Source organism: Rutilus rutilus, assembly GCF_951802725.1.
Source record: "Rutilus rutilus genome assembly, chromosome: 12".
In the NCBI taxonomy this organism is placed as follows: domain Eukaryota; kingdom Metazoa; phylum Chordata; class Actinopteri; order Cypriniformes; family Leuciscidae; genus Rutilus; species Rutilus rutilus.
Genome location: NC_140217.1, coordinates 33,984,451 through 34,000,327, shown reverse-complemented (window position 1 = coordinate 34,000,327; position 15,877 = coordinate 33,984,451). Strand labels below are relative to the sequence as shown.

The 15,877-nt window shown below is 36.7% G+C and overlaps 1 protein-coding gene across 4 annotated transcripts in view; it reads right to left on the bottom strand.

Moving 5' to 3' along the window:
- The window catches only part of cntn4 (contactin 4), a 158,689-nt gene that overhangs the window by 70,128 nt on the left and 72,684 nt on the right, over positions 1 to 15,877 (bottom strand). For all 4 annotated transcript variants that reach the window (XM_084424928.1, XM_084424927.1, XM_084424926.1 and 1 more), the window contains exon 5: positions 13,773 to 13,868. In XM_084424928.1, coding sequence (XP_084281054.1) covers positions 13,773 to 13,868 — 96 coding nt within the window. The remainder of the gene's footprint in view (positions 1 to 13,772; positions 13,869 to 15,877) is intronic.

The following is a 15,877-nucleotide window of genomic DNA, read 5'->3' as shown; positions in this document are numbered from 1 at the left end:
AATTAAATTAAACAACACAGGGAAAAAAAGGAACAGAAAATAGCCCTATATTAAAATAATATTAAACATCAATATCAATATATTATTATTTTTCAATAATCAATCAACATAATCAATTTAACTGATTTTTTTATTTATTTTTTTACTAATTATCAAAATAAAATATAGTCCGAGAATGAAACCTGATCGCCGAACACGGAGGGGCGGGACGGCATATTTTCGGCCTTTTCAATCGCAGCCGCAACAGGAAATCATTAAAACGAGGCAAAAAAAAAAAGTGCTGCGTCAATTACGCGTTAAACATCTCAAATTAATCGCAAAGATTAACGCGTTAATTCCCCCAGCCCTAATATAAAACAATCTCAACTCTGAGAGGAGTGCTGCTGACCGAGCTTTGAAGATGTAGCGTTCGTGTCGGCCGCTCCTCTCCACAAAATATCGGCATACACTTAATGTCACATCTGTCAGTGTTCATTCCTCTACCATCACAGAAAAACAGTTTCAAACCTGATCTCTGGGAGTAACAATTGTTTTGCCTTTTGCTGATTCAATTACGCACAATCCCTGTCATTCTCCAAGTTACGCCGACAAGTCTGAGGCATGAAAAGCGAGAGGTGAAACCGGCATTTCTGTAGTAGCCAGGTGTGATTCTAAATGACAAAAGAAATGTTCTTTTCAGAGGAAGCACTTTGCGATAACAATTCAACTTCTGACTTTTACTTTGAATTCTTTGAAATTGCTAGTACATGTTTATAATTGGAGAAAGGCTCTAACCTAAAATGAATACTTTTATAGTGCATTTAGTGCAACTTTGCATAAGTCAAAATTTAAATTGCTGCTCAAAACAGCAATAAAGAAATCAGTTGTCAATCCAACTGCATCTAACAGCATCTGTAGAGGAACAAAGCACTGAAGCATTAATAAACCAATGTGCATTTCCCGTCACCAGTCTCATGTTTTTGCAGAGAATACCTATCTTATTCAACCAAACCACTCATGTTGTCATGATGTGAGCATTCCATTTGCACCGTCAATGATAAATCCATTTGCCGAACGTAGTAATGTTCTACTCGGCCAAGGCTCTTTGCTCCCCAGCAGCGCATTTAATCGACAGGCACATAGCATCTCTCCGGCTTAGCCCAATCAAACCCACTCACTCGTTAGCTAATTAAACAAAACAGTCTTGGAGGATTCCTGCCTGAGCCCTGGTCATTTATCACAGTTTGATCTGATCCATAGCTGTGGGCTTCGGCTATCTCGCGCACAGAAGGGGCTTGAGCGGCTTGGTTTTCCCACCTGTGAACCCTGAGCGCTAAGCTAACATTATGCAGGTCAATTCTGCAATATAACTGTAATATAAGGACGTATTTACATAAGCAAGACTTTCATAAATATAGTCTGGTCAAGCTCAGGCACTCAAATTCTTACTTTTAATTAAACTTTTAACTATTAATTAACAGTAAAATTAGCAGGATGGCTAAAAAGATGTAAACAAAGCGCTAAAGTTCGCTGTAGCTAGGTGTTAGCTTACAGAAGGGTTGCACGAGGGTACTAACCAAAGTTAATTTTGATACTTCTTTTTTTAAATCTCTCTTATGCTAGCGTTGTGCTTTGGAAATGTTTGATAAGTCGCTCGCAAGGGATATAATGCCTGCACGCACAGACACCTGGGGCTCACGACGAGCTGAATAGCATAATGTGATTTTGTGCTATCGCACATGGCAAAACAGGATCTGCTTTCTGACTTAAATCCTGCCATCCATGCATTCAATCAATCATTCCTCACAATGCTGAATTTTATATTAATTTCAAAGGTAAAAACTTCAAATGCTAAACCACTACGGCTGCAGGCGTTAACACCGACACCATAGTAAAGAAAGGTCATTTATATACAGTTATAATATAGCAACATGCAACCTCAACACAACCCAAAGAATTTCTATTTTCCCTCTGAAATCAATTAATCATTTCAACTGGTTTGATTTGCTTAGATATCAAGGTCCAAAGAAATGAACTTGTACATAATGCAACAAAATGAGAAAATCTAAGCAGATAAAATATAACATAAAATCACAAAGTTTTCACATTTTCCCCCTGATATGAAACCTTTCCTGATAAAGCATTCAGTTCTCAGCTGGGCACAAAAAAAAAAAAAAAAAAACACATTATAAATGCTACATAGAATCTTCCATACAGTATGTGAAATGTTCAAGGTTCACTCTGAAATTTGATGTGTAAGAAGCCAAGACTCTTCACTTTGAAGGGTCCCTAGAGGGGACTGTCAGATGCTGACAAAACTCAGTTTGCATTATCCGAAGAATGCTGGGGTTGCAGAAAGTCAGCAGAGAAGTCAACATAAAACGAAAAGGGAAAAAATAAGACCATATAAGATTTGTGCAAATTGTACGGACATGTGGAGAGTATTAAGAAAGATGAAGGAAACAAAATTTTGCTTTCTAAGGGCAGGTCTGTACAAAACTGCAGATTTTTCAATGTTGGGTTAACATCTACAGCACAAATACATATTAAAGCTGATGCGTGTTTTTATTTTATTTTATATACGTTAAATGTCATTTGCAGATTTGCTAATGTCAGTTTTAGGTGACATTACCTGATTGGCTGAAAAATGGCAGACAGGGGGCAGGATAGGTGAGAAACTTTATCTAATATTTTTTGGGATTCCTCCATTCAAAATTACTCAATACACGACAACGATTTACTAAAAACGGAAAAGTTATTCCTTTGTGTTTTTCGCATACAGACGACAACTTTTACTATCAAACTATCCCCGTTCACACAGATCTGCGAAAACTATTAAATGCACTGTGTTATGCATGCCAGACCAGGAGATGTCACTTTGGAATGAACACGTAATACGCATGTGCATGGGTCACTGTATTCACAAACGTTTTTGTTGCTACCTTTGACTTAGAAAATAATATCACACCTGTCCTCAATAAGCCACTTGATTTGAGGTATCATTAATTTCTGTAGCACAGAGCAGAATGAAATAAACACACACAAATATTTTCAATTCAGATTTTAGCAAGCATCACGAAAAATAATAGGCAAAAATCACTTTAAGCAGTTCAACATATCCATTGCACAAAAAAACAATTTGTTTTGTACTTTTTCTTGCCATTAACTTGACATGGTGAAGGTGACAGTGTAATCTGGCTCAATGACAAATTATCTAATGTGCTTACACAAGCACTACTGATGTGTGACAGTAACTAGAACTACAATTAGAAAATAGATGTTTTAGACTTTAGGCTAGTTCACACTGAATGGTATAAACAGTCTATCTGACAACAATCCCTCTCTTTCCAATTTGCACCAAGTGTAGAAGCCCAGGGGATAACACTGGTGTAAGAAGTATTTAAAAAAACAAAAACAAAAACCCACTATCAAATTTCATTTTAGCGGTAAGAAACCATTATTACACCGGTGAAGAAACAGAGAGAAAAGACATATCTGCAGACAAAATAAACCATCTATCACCGCAAAACACCAGTCTCAGTTCCAATCAAAGAGACCCATTCATTATTTTTACGCTCTGTCATGCCGCAAGCAGGAAATAAAGCTTTATGAAAAGATGCACATATCTGCCTCTTAATCGCGCATTATCGATGCGAGTACTCTTGATGAATTTTAATAGAATCACAGCTGCCTGATCATTGCCTGTTAATAATACATGTGAGACTTGTTGTGACAACAGTATGCATATTTAATCATTGTGCCCGGGATCACACAAGCTTACTGCTTGGCAAATATTTAAACAAAGTTAATTGATTAATTAATAATTTTGTAAATAAATAAATGATAAAAACAACACTGATCAAAGGATAGAGTTCAGTGTCACATTGTAAATTAAGACAATCACCACATCGTTTGTAAAAATGATGATTACTAGCAGGATTGCATATATATAAATCAAGATAAAGTTTATGTACAGTATATACATATATATATAGTAAATTAACAATCATGTTGCAGAAAATCATTTCGTATATGCACTATATTAGCCTACTCATTATATTTACTTAACCTGTTAGTAATGTCTTGATTATTTAATGTATGCTTGAATAGATTTGTCATGAAAACAAGTTATGTAAATTATTATAATTATTATAAATTAATTGGAGTACAAAATTAACTTCATAATTATACTTAGAAATTAATGCTAATCCAAAACCTGCCTTATGCGTAATTATTTTTTTTTTTATTTTTTTATTTGAGTGTTGATTATTATTTCAAAAAAATAAAAAGCAACTGAATTTAATAATTTGGGCTCTGTTGTTAATTGTAACCTTTAATATTATAGTAAGTAAGGGCTCCCTATATTGTTTACAGCATTAGCTAAGATTTTTTATCCTTAAGAAAATGTTAATTATAATTATTTAAACACAGATACACTTGTTCAAACAAAAAAAAGGTTTCTCCCCCCATTGTACCTAACCGTGACTTCAAAACCGAAAGTATGTACCGAACTGTTTGTGTACTGTTACACCGTTATGACCTAGGCTAATCATTTTTTTTAACTGACCCTCCCATCTCTGTTTATATCCTCCTAAGAGAGAAATGATCCACTAAACCGTCTGACCTTGTGTTTACAGGCACAGTAAGAACCGAGAAGAGTGAACCTGAAAATCAGAGAACACAGCAGCAGTCTGAGAAGCACTTCGCTAAAGGCCTCCAGAATATCAGCATCTTCCTTTCTCTTAACGGGACCAGACAGAGTGCACATGCTCTGTGCTCTCAGCTCGCAGGACTCCGGGGCAGATGCCATAACGCCCATTGTAAGCGCGAGTGCAGAAAAGAAACGATTTCAGCGTTCGCTACACCTGAAAGGGCCATTCTCCATTAAGAAATGGAGGTCAGCTGCATTAGATTCCCACACTAAACATAGTTATTGAGGAATATGCGGCTGGCGTCTGTCTGAATACAGGGAGGCTTTGGGGGCTGCGGCGGAGGTGGAAGCTGCTCAACTGCTTGTGCGTGACTGATCCGACCTGACTGCGGTCGCACAGAAGGCTCCATTTGGGTCTACGCCGCGCATTTCGGGGCACTCCTGAAGTCACTCGCGCACACAAACATTTACTCATACCCATAATGCCGTGTCCAGCGATGAGGAATATACATCTCAGAAGAAAGCTGACACACTGATCGGATACAAACTCTAGAATTCTCTTGTACTCTGTGCTTTATGGACGTGCAAGGACATGGAACGGGAAAACAAGGAATAGAGGACAAAAGACAAAGGGATGACACCTTGCTGAGTCTTTGTGGTGAATCTAAAATAGCTAGAGGCCAAAAGCTGCTCTATTATTATTATTATCTCTCCATTAACAACACAAATACTTTGTCCTTGGCTTGACTGCTCACTTGGGTCTCACATAAGATGTCCTGCAAAAAAAGAATCACTTTACAAGAAAAAAAAATCAAATTTAACAGCTAACTGATGAGTATTACTAACATAATACATGATTTAAATTGAATTCAAAGATCTACAAACCATCTAATGAAAACATCTGGCACATCTCACATGTCGTCCGAGGGTGAAAATGATATAATCAGAGGGTGTTTTTCACCCCGAAGAAACGTGATGACAAATAAATGGAATAATCCTCTCATTAAACCACCAAAATTAAAATGAGACGTACAAAGTTACAACGTGTCTTCACATTTTGTGACAGGTGGTGTTTACATTGAGAATAACATGAGATTGGCTCATCTTTAACATGAACAAGAAAGTTAAACAGTAACATTGCTGTAGGGAAATAACATTATATTTTTAATTATAAAAAATAATGCCAAAAAAAATAAAAAAATAATTCACAGACCAATGGCAAAAAGTACATTTTGGACCCTGGAGCTCTTTTAACTTGGGCCATTAAGTAACCACCTAGAAATCAAACAAAACATTTGATATACCACAATAAAGGTTCAATAATAGAAGTTAACTGCTTAAGTGTACTGATTTTGTATGGTAACTGCTTTAAGAAATGTCATTTATAGACATAATGAAAGGCAGACGGCACTAAGAGCAGCTCCTAAGTCTCCTAAGCCTTAGCCTAGGAGCCTAGCACATAATCAGTTGTTTTGTTGTTGGGAATGAGTGGCAGTGTATTCCTGTAGGGCTGAATTTATTCCCACAGGATTGGTGTACGGGTGAGGAAGTGTGTGTGAGAGGGCGGGTGTTTGTTAGCAGGAAGCCTTGGAGACATTATAAAGTGTGATTGGTGTCCAATGGAGAGGGAAACACTGTTTACTGACAGCAAGGAGAGACAAGGGTGGCTTGAAGGTGTTGCAATGTTTTGAGCCTTTCTGACATGCCAGTAAAACTTCATGCAAGATTTGATCTGCTGTCATTTATACTAAGATGAGCAAAATAAATTACTTTTCTAAGCAATCACACATACATTTTTCACCTGGGCAACTATTGCAAAACCCAATGAAGTTGGAAACTGAGTAATATCTAGGAACTACAAAGGTTGTCTCTTATGACTTGGGACTGTAAGCAAGAACCTAGCAATCACCCAGAACAACCTAGCAACCACACAGCAATACATGAATGTATGAATGTTATGACAGAAAAATCAAATCAAAAAGTTTTAGAGTCGAATAAAGTTATAGAGGACTTCAAATTTACAATTTCCATAGTTTGAAAAACTGTGATTCACAAAAGTGACACACAAAAATAAGCAGAAAGATCTTTGGGACGTTGTCAAATTGTGCTGGAGAACACAATTATCAGGTCACAAACTTGCAGAGTTCATGCAGCTCGAGTGTTGCTATCATTAAAAAAAGGGGATGTAACATATACTAAGAAATTATTATTTGTATTTTCATTATTATTCGGTTTAAGTAACTAACTTTTTCAACTCAACTTTTCAAGCCTTTTCACTAATATCAGACTTCTGGACATCATTGTATATTTAAACACACACACACACACACACACACACATATATTTTTTTTATTTTTTATTTTTTTACCCTAAAATATGGGGGAAAAGGCAATGATATGTCACCTACCCCAATCTTGATTTATATAACTGATACAAATATTGTTACCAAGCCATTTGCTCCTCATATAGGCTGTTTTAACACTCTGAATCCCTCTGTATCAGACTTAATTAATATATTCACAGCATGTCCAGATGTTAAATAGAGAGGGTATGATGAAATACCTCATGAATGATGACTTAATAAGCCCAATAATACATGGCACCAGATTGCTCCTCATATATTCACTGATCATACTGTATATAGCATATTAAGTTCACCATTTAAAAGAGCTTCATACCATTTTAAAAATGTTTATATTTTGTCACTTCAACTTAAGCATTTGCGAAAAAACAGACTGTATTCTTTAGAGTCTGTCAAACATTTAAAAATAAATACTAGTGAGAAAAATAATAGAATTTAGCTCTTCTGACTTTCCATCAATGAATGAATGAATGAATAAATAAATAAATATTAATAAATGATTGTGCTGTTGTGACGTTTTAGGTCCGATGAAGATTATAAAGATGCAAAAAGGTTCTAAAATAAACATATTTAACAGTATGTAACGTTCAACAATATCCGACAAAGAACTGAAGGAGAAAGATGAACTTAAATACACAATGATAATGAACTAAATAAGTAACAGCTGTACTTTTTAAATTAATGTCCATGACAACTAATGACTGGCGACTGGAAACTAGAACAAAAGAAACCGGTGTATGGAGAGAAACAAACTAAGGCTGCGTTTAAGTCTGCGTTTTAAGTCCCTTCCCTCGCTAACTTCCCTCTATCTCGTTCACTCGGATGTATATCATTGATTACATTACACGAGTACCAGCTACGTGCGGAACCCTTGAAATCTGTTTAAATGTAAAGCCCTAAGCCCTTGATCACTTGGAATCTTCTAAGGGGCTGATTGATTATTTAATTTTTTTTCCTTATGAATTTGTTATAGGCACCATTTTATATGCCTGTATGTATTCTTGGGCTGTTACATTTTTTTATATAAACAAATATTAAATATGAGTAGCCTATATTAATATATTTATATTAAATATTAACGAAAATGATAATACTACAATAAATGACATATCTGTGTTTAAAAAAACAGTCAACTTAAGGTACAAGTATTAAATGTTGTTAAATGTCGAAACAACGCTAATATCACACACTGGAGTTGTGTGGGGTGGGGGTAAATTACAATCACGGTGTATTTGTGGTTTATGGTATGGCTGCGTCCGAAATCGCATACTCTCTTGAGTAGGTACTTATTTTGAATAAGTAAATACTCCACGACTGCTAAAAAAGTATGAATGTGTGTAATATGAATGCAATTCAGACGTACTACATCCTCCATGCTGTCATTATCATGTGACCTACCAGTGTCAGTTACATCGCTTCACTGCTGTTCATAAATCCTCTCCCGTTGCCTCATGGGATAGTAAAGTGTGCACCCTTCAGAATCTCACTGGAAGTAGTAGGTTATTCGGGTACTTTTTGGCACTGTACTGTGAATTCGGACATACTACTCTTGTCACATACTGTCTTTCGCCTAATACATATGTGGTAGGAAAGTATGTGCAGCCTTTATCTAAAAGTGAAGTTAAATGCAGCCTGTTTGTGGGGAGAAAATAACATATTTTTAATTACAAAAATAAATAAATAAGTATATTTGTCAAAAGAAAATTGGAATTTAGAGACCATAATAGCTAAATTGTTAATTGTCTTGATACCAAGGAAAAGGAAATGCTAAACACATTTAACTGACACTGAAGTTTGTGATTTAATTATAATGGATCAGCAAAGGACTAAAGAGCTTGGGCCAATGTAAATGTCACTACTTGATTTGCTTTTACCCAGTTCCTTTAGCGAACAGGCACTAAAACCAAGCAGACAGAATGTGCAAATGAACAATGCTATCAGCGGATCCTGTCCTCAATCTTCAACCAAACTATGATCTACCAGACAATTAGCTTTCGGCTGGCATCCTTAGGTTTAACCGAGGCAAAAATGCAGATAATGTGCAAGAGATCATCTGCTTCCATTTCATACCATGAGTCACAAGCTTACACATGTATACGCACCCGGGAGGTTTGGCACGCTAATATATGCTCACACTGTTGCACGTGGCCACGCATCTCATCGCATTTGTATTGGTCCAGCGTAACAGCCAGAACACAGTTTCTCCTCCAATCACACCACAATCCTCTGTTTTCGCCTTCTCCCTCGCCAGTGGATCATATACAGCTCAATCAGCATGTGCGAGCGCATCCACGGGCATAAGGAAACAGGGGGCCAGCTGTCTTCTCTGCCTTATGCTTCCCCTGACAGTTGCTCTGGCAGACAGGCCCCTGCTCCTGACGAGAGGTTCTCTGCAGCATATGAGTCCTCAAAGCTGTAGCCAGTCATTCAGACCCCGAGTGCAGAAGGTAATGAATAGCAGTATGCTGCGAAATTCATTCGTTACTGCGCCACCCACTGACTGTGCCAAGTTTGACTGCGGAGGATGCTTGGGGGGGGGGGTTGGGTTGGGGAAGAGATAGATGGCATTCATGATCAGTGTCATCATCAGATGTCACAGGAAGTCACTTTTTCGAAAGCAGACACGAACTGGAGACCCACGTCTTTAATGTGCATCAATTTGGAAATACTACAGCTTTAATTATTCATGACTAAACGCTTTTTTATGAGCGGTTATGGACCTAATATGGCTCATACGAGAAATTTTGGCTGATTTATGTATGCACATACATCAGTCCAGCTGCATGACTCTCGTTTAGTTTCTAAAAGGGTTGTCACCGTACCAAAAATTCAGTAGCCGATCCCAATTCCTGTGAAATGTCATGATATTCATATTTATAATAACTAATATTTATAATAAATAATGAATATTATAGTAAAACTTTATTAAAATAATGATGTGTAATGAAATTTTCAAAATGTTATTGTTATTAATAATGAAATAAAAGATTATGAAAATAATAATAATAGTTTAATTATATTGTTAAAATGATATTAATTATTATAAATAAATAAATATTTATTTGTAACAAAAAAATATTGCATATTTGCATATTTATTTGTTATAAAATAACTTTTTTAAAATGTAATTTATTCCTGTGATGGCAAAGATACATTTTCAGCATCATTACTCCAGTCTTCAGTGTCACATGATTCTTTAGATATTATTCTAATATGCTGATTTGTTGCTCAAGAAACATTTCTTATCAATGTTGAATGAGCAGTTGTACGGCTTAATATTATTGCTCTTCTCAGATAAACTTTCACATAGCGGTACATGGGCTTTCAAACCCAATGGAGTCATTACGTGGTACTACTAATAATGTATTGTTACATTTTGTTTATATTTTAGTAATGACTTGGTACCGGAATAACTAGCCAACATACTTATGAAAGATTCAGGCACCTTTTTCCAGATATTATTAATTCATTGTGACGTTAACATAGAAAGTTTTGCTTCTTTTCACAGTGCTTTTCCTTTCACAGTGCAACAGAGACAAGGACATGATAAAAGTTAACATACAAAGGCTTCTTTCTGTTTAAATCCAGGCACGCTGCACGGAATCTCAGTAATAACAGTTCCTTACTCCTATACTCTGTTTCCTTCTTCTACGAGTTAAAGATAAATCATGCTCCAACACCAAAATGAATTTTCATCTAATTTGTGAGGACAGCTGAAAGGAAGCTGTGGCAAACCAACCAGCTGCCACAGAGTCAGTAAAGAAAAATCAACCAAATCCGACAAAGGCAACAAGTTCTTAAACTTCACAGACTTTTGTGAGCCAGCATCAAAGACAGACAAAAAATAAAAAAATAAAATAAATGTGCCAGCTGCAGACAACAGATACTGTTTATATTCTAATATGGCGGGACATATTTTTAACCAGGAGCTTCTGTAAATGGGCAAGAATGTAAAAAAAAAATTGTGTTTACACAATGTTTTATATATATGTTAATATGTCTACTGGTAGGCAAATGTTTAATTCAACCATTGTGTTACAATGAAACGCTTTAAAACGATCGATTTAATGTGACAAATTTCGTCAAAAAGAGAGCCACACATTTTTCCAGCAAATGACATACTTCTAACTCTGAACAAAAATCACAGAGAGAAATGTAGCATCAGATCAAAATCATAACACAATTATCTATAAATAAATAGCTTGTCGGAAAAATAAATAAATATATATCATGATGAATCATACCATTTATAACTAGCTGGAAGAATCTTTGTCTAATCTGTTTTCTTTTTTGCCTCTCCACTTCCTGGAACTGCCAAATTTAGAAAGCAGACCCCGCTGAATTTAACAGCCCACTTATCTGCTACATCGATTCAACATTTTGAGAGCAAAGTCTAACCTCTGGGTCACTTCTACTTATTAACCCTAATCTAAACCAAGCAGCAAGTTTCTGACACACATGTTGTTTTATAACAGTAAGCAACTGGATTTGATTTATTGTTATTTTTATTGATTGATTTCATCCAAAAAAAAAAGCTCAATGCAGGCTTCGCAAGCATATAATCTTCTTACAACTGTTACTGTAGCTCTACCAGCTCTGTAGAGCTTGCTACTAATCTCTTTGATATATCAGTGTCTTTCCTTTGTCCAATTTATGTAATACATCTGTGCTGTGCTATTGTTTAAAATCTGTCTTATCATGCAGCTCCACCAGGTTCCAGGATTGAGCAAAATGCAGCATTTATAAACCGGCTCACTTTCTTTTCATGAGGTAGAATTTGAATTGAATTAGCAACAAGACATAGATAATTAACTCTTTCCCTGCCATTGACAAAAATTTTCGCCACTTATGAGGCAACGCTTGCCTGCCATTGACGGGAAATTTCCGGCAATCCATGTTTCCACTGTTATATGGTAGGAGGCGCTGTTACGCATCTTCTGAAAGAATCCGAATCAAAACACAGGCGAAGTAGCAGAAACGAGCAATAGAGGCATTGCTTACGCACATGTAAAATAAGGCGATCGTCACACATTAAACAGCACATCATTTAAAACGGTCTTATGATGAAAACATGAAGTAATCGATCTACTCCATCTATTGTTTTGTCCATCGTTCTGAATCCGATCCGGACGAAATCTTTGACAAAAAGTTTCTCAGCTTTTTGTTCAAAATACATCTTTTTATGAAATGATTTTTTATGAATCGATACATTGTGTGTTCAGATATTCAAAAAACAAAATACTCTGGGGCCCATGAAAATTGAGAAAATTATTAAAAAGGCTGGCGCTGGATGGCAACTTAAAAAAAACCCGCTTGCGCGGAGAAAGAGTTAAAAACTCTTGTTTTTAACCATGTACAGTAAATTTAAATATTCGCATGTGAAAAAATGGTGTTCATCCATCATGGTCCATGTATGTTAAAGGTATAGCGGAGGATTTTCCCGAATTTTAGAAAAGAACCGCCCTCTCCACTTTTTTAAAAAATGCACATGCGCAACACCTGCTCCCGAGAGGGAACGCCTATTAAACGTGTGCATGAGAGAGCATGCACGAGCTAATCATAGCTTACATTAACTTTTACTAGCAGTGATTTTAAATGGATTTCTCCAATAGCATGCCAAACTTTACCTGTCAAGTAGAAACTTCGCGACTGAGGCATCAGTGGGAAGCCCAACCTGTGTTTTGAGCGCACGCCATCGTGTGAATCGTGTGCACGAGCACGTACGACGGCCTTACGTAAACATATCACCAGAATGATTGACACTTAGGAGGACCAATAGTCTTGATGATCCACCCGGAAAAAGAAAATCCTCCGCTATACCTTTAATAAATATTATTATAGATGTGTGTGTGATAACATATTTGTGTGTGATGATAACATGTTAATGGATGAATCAATCATTTTATTTTCATTTCTACATGAAAAATTCTGCATGTCTGAATTTGAATTCATATTTAGGAATTCAGGAACATTCAGAAATCAGAAAGGAGCACAAACTTGGCGAACCATTCATTTAGTTTAAAAAAGTGCTGTAATATAACCACTGCACACACCTTGTTTCAAACAGTTTGAAAAAACAACATCACTATGACATATTTTTGGATGCCGTTCTAACACTTTTCAGTTCTCCTTTTTGGAAAGCTCAGTTTCACAATGTTAATTAGCTCACATTACAAAAGTACAAACGCTTTGGATCCATGCCACTCTTCGAGAAGGCCACATGAAAAGCACCTGATGCGCAATAAACGCTAACAAAGCACTTCTTCTAACAAGCAACACTGCGGGCACCATTAATAAGCAGTTAAATCACACGCTGCTGGTTAATTGATAGAAGCCATCAAAGTGATGGCAGAGTTAATGAACAATTCATGTTGGAGGTAGAGACGTGAGATTCGGCAGAGAAACTCTGGGAGAAATACATGGGAGGAGCAGCCCAGCATGGATGAAAAGCTTGATGCTTCAGGGTCTTTGTGTAACGCAGGAAGAGAGCGTTCGTGATTTATGGCTTTCTGACCTGCATCCCTTGCTCGGGATAGGGAGGGATGCTGCTTGACGCTACGGGGAGGAGGGTGAGGGTGGAAGAGGGTTTGCACACAAACAGCTCCGTCTCCGGAGGGCGGCTGGGCTTGCCTACACACGCTGTCAGAGAATTGAGAGATGCTGATGGGATTACATGATCCGCAGATTGGACAACTGAGTGCCGAGAGACTGCCGGAAGATCTCTCCTCTGGAAAAAATGAGGTGTAAATGATATATGAACGAGCTAGAAGCAGTACTGACCTCCAGAGTGAGGGGGTGGCCCGCAGAGAAGCACCACTCCTTGCCCTTCCCGGACAGACACAGAACTCCGCTTGTGGGTTTTGAAGTTTTCCAGGTCTTAAAGAAGCAGGAGAGAAAAGACAGAACAAAATATTACATTTCTGATGAATAATATATGCAGCACATTGAACGTGATTGTAATTTTCTTCCCGAAAAGTATTTATGCTACAATGAGCGAGCCACACAAAGTTGAAGCCTTGGAAGAGTGTGTACATACAGATGTGGTAAATAGCCTTCAGCTGGACTGGGGGCTATATCACCACCCATTGAGTCTGTTTATTGAGAAAGCTTGAGCCTCTTGCTGACTCAGTCTAGAATAAATGGGGAAAATAAAGTTTGAGAGTGAAAGTAAAATTCAAAAAGTAGAGGTCAAAGAGACTGGGGAAATGTCTAGCACATATTACTGACATCCATAACATCCTGCTGCGTTTTGAATATGATAGTGAAAGTAGGTTTTTTTTCTGTTTTGTGCAGTACTCTATGGCCGGAATGAATTGCTACGTGTTGCTAAGGTGTTTTAAGTGGATTTCAGTGCATTGCTATTCAGTTGCTAAGGTGTAAGGTGGTTTTAAAGTCCATTTAAGGCAAGTAATTTCACTCTGCGCACATTTTGGTAAAATCCCCCAGACAGCTACATCAAGGTCAACTCGAAAGACGTACCTATACATACAGTTTACTGCAGTTTCCAATTGAAATGAACTCTAGTGGCAGCGAGTAAACAATTTTAATTCCTTTTCACACATTATGATTTCAAGGGGCAGATTATTGATTAATTGGCACTTATTTTTATGCGGTTCCTTGCACAATATTATGACCTCAAGAAACTTAGTGCATTATTTGTCAATTAAAACTTTTGAAATTTGCATCACATAACCAGCTCCATATGGCTTTTCTGACAGAGTAAACTTGCTTGGTAGCTCACCTGGTACAACATTACACTTGTGATGAGAGCGCATGAATCCCATGAAGCACGAGTCTCGATAAAAGAGATCAAAGACTTGTAGAAGCAAGTTAAAATGGCATGGTTGCTTCAGCAAATGCGTTTTTATCTCACGTATGCTTTTGTTAACACTACTCGTTAGGTTAAATGAAAGGGTTTGGTGTAGGTGGACATTATTTTCAAACGCAATACAGCATTAAAGGGTTAGTTCCCCCACAAATTATTAATATTTTTGTAAATTAAGTGGTAATTTATACTTTTTTTTGCACAAGCAAATCACTCACATTGCTTCATAAAATTGAGGTTTAACCACTGGAGTCACATGACTTACTTTTATGATGTCTTTACTATCTTTCTCACTGAAAAAAATGATTATTTGAATTTAATACAAAAATGTATCGCAAGTGGTTGCATTCAATTGATTTTACCTACATTTAAACAAATGCATTAAGTTGAACTTTTATAACATATGATAGGCTACAGTTAAGCAACCTCGAGTCACTTGACGAGTGTCATTTCCTGAATAAATTAACAGTTGAAACTGTGACATACAACAGGTTAATAAACAGTTACAATTAAGTCACTTACATTTTAGATGCAGTATTGATTGTTTTTGGTCTGTTTCAGCAGCGAAAATAGTTAAACAAAGATCACAGCAGAACCATCACGCATCACGTGTTAATGCATTTGTTTAAATGTAGGTAAAATCAATTGAATGCAACCACTTACGATAAATAAAAAAAACAAATAATTTTTTTCAGTGCTGGGGCTTGAAAGTGGTAGTTGCGTAGCTGTCAATGGAGGGACAGAAAGCTCTCAGATTTCATTAAAAATATCTTCATTTGTGTTCTGAAGATGAACGAAAGTCTTATGGGTTTGGAAAGCCATGATTAATGACACAATTACATTTTTTGGGTGAACGTTTTAGTGCAACTCACCAGAAATTTCATTTCCAAACTGCTGCAATGCGTACAACCGATAATAAAACATTTGCAGATCCACAATTATCAACTTTTAATAAAACTGAACACACTTTTACTGCCACTCACAGGCTATTTCACTTTGAAAGTGTTGCGTAACGTGCAGAAAGCCATGTAATATAATTTTTCATAAATACGGCCACTGC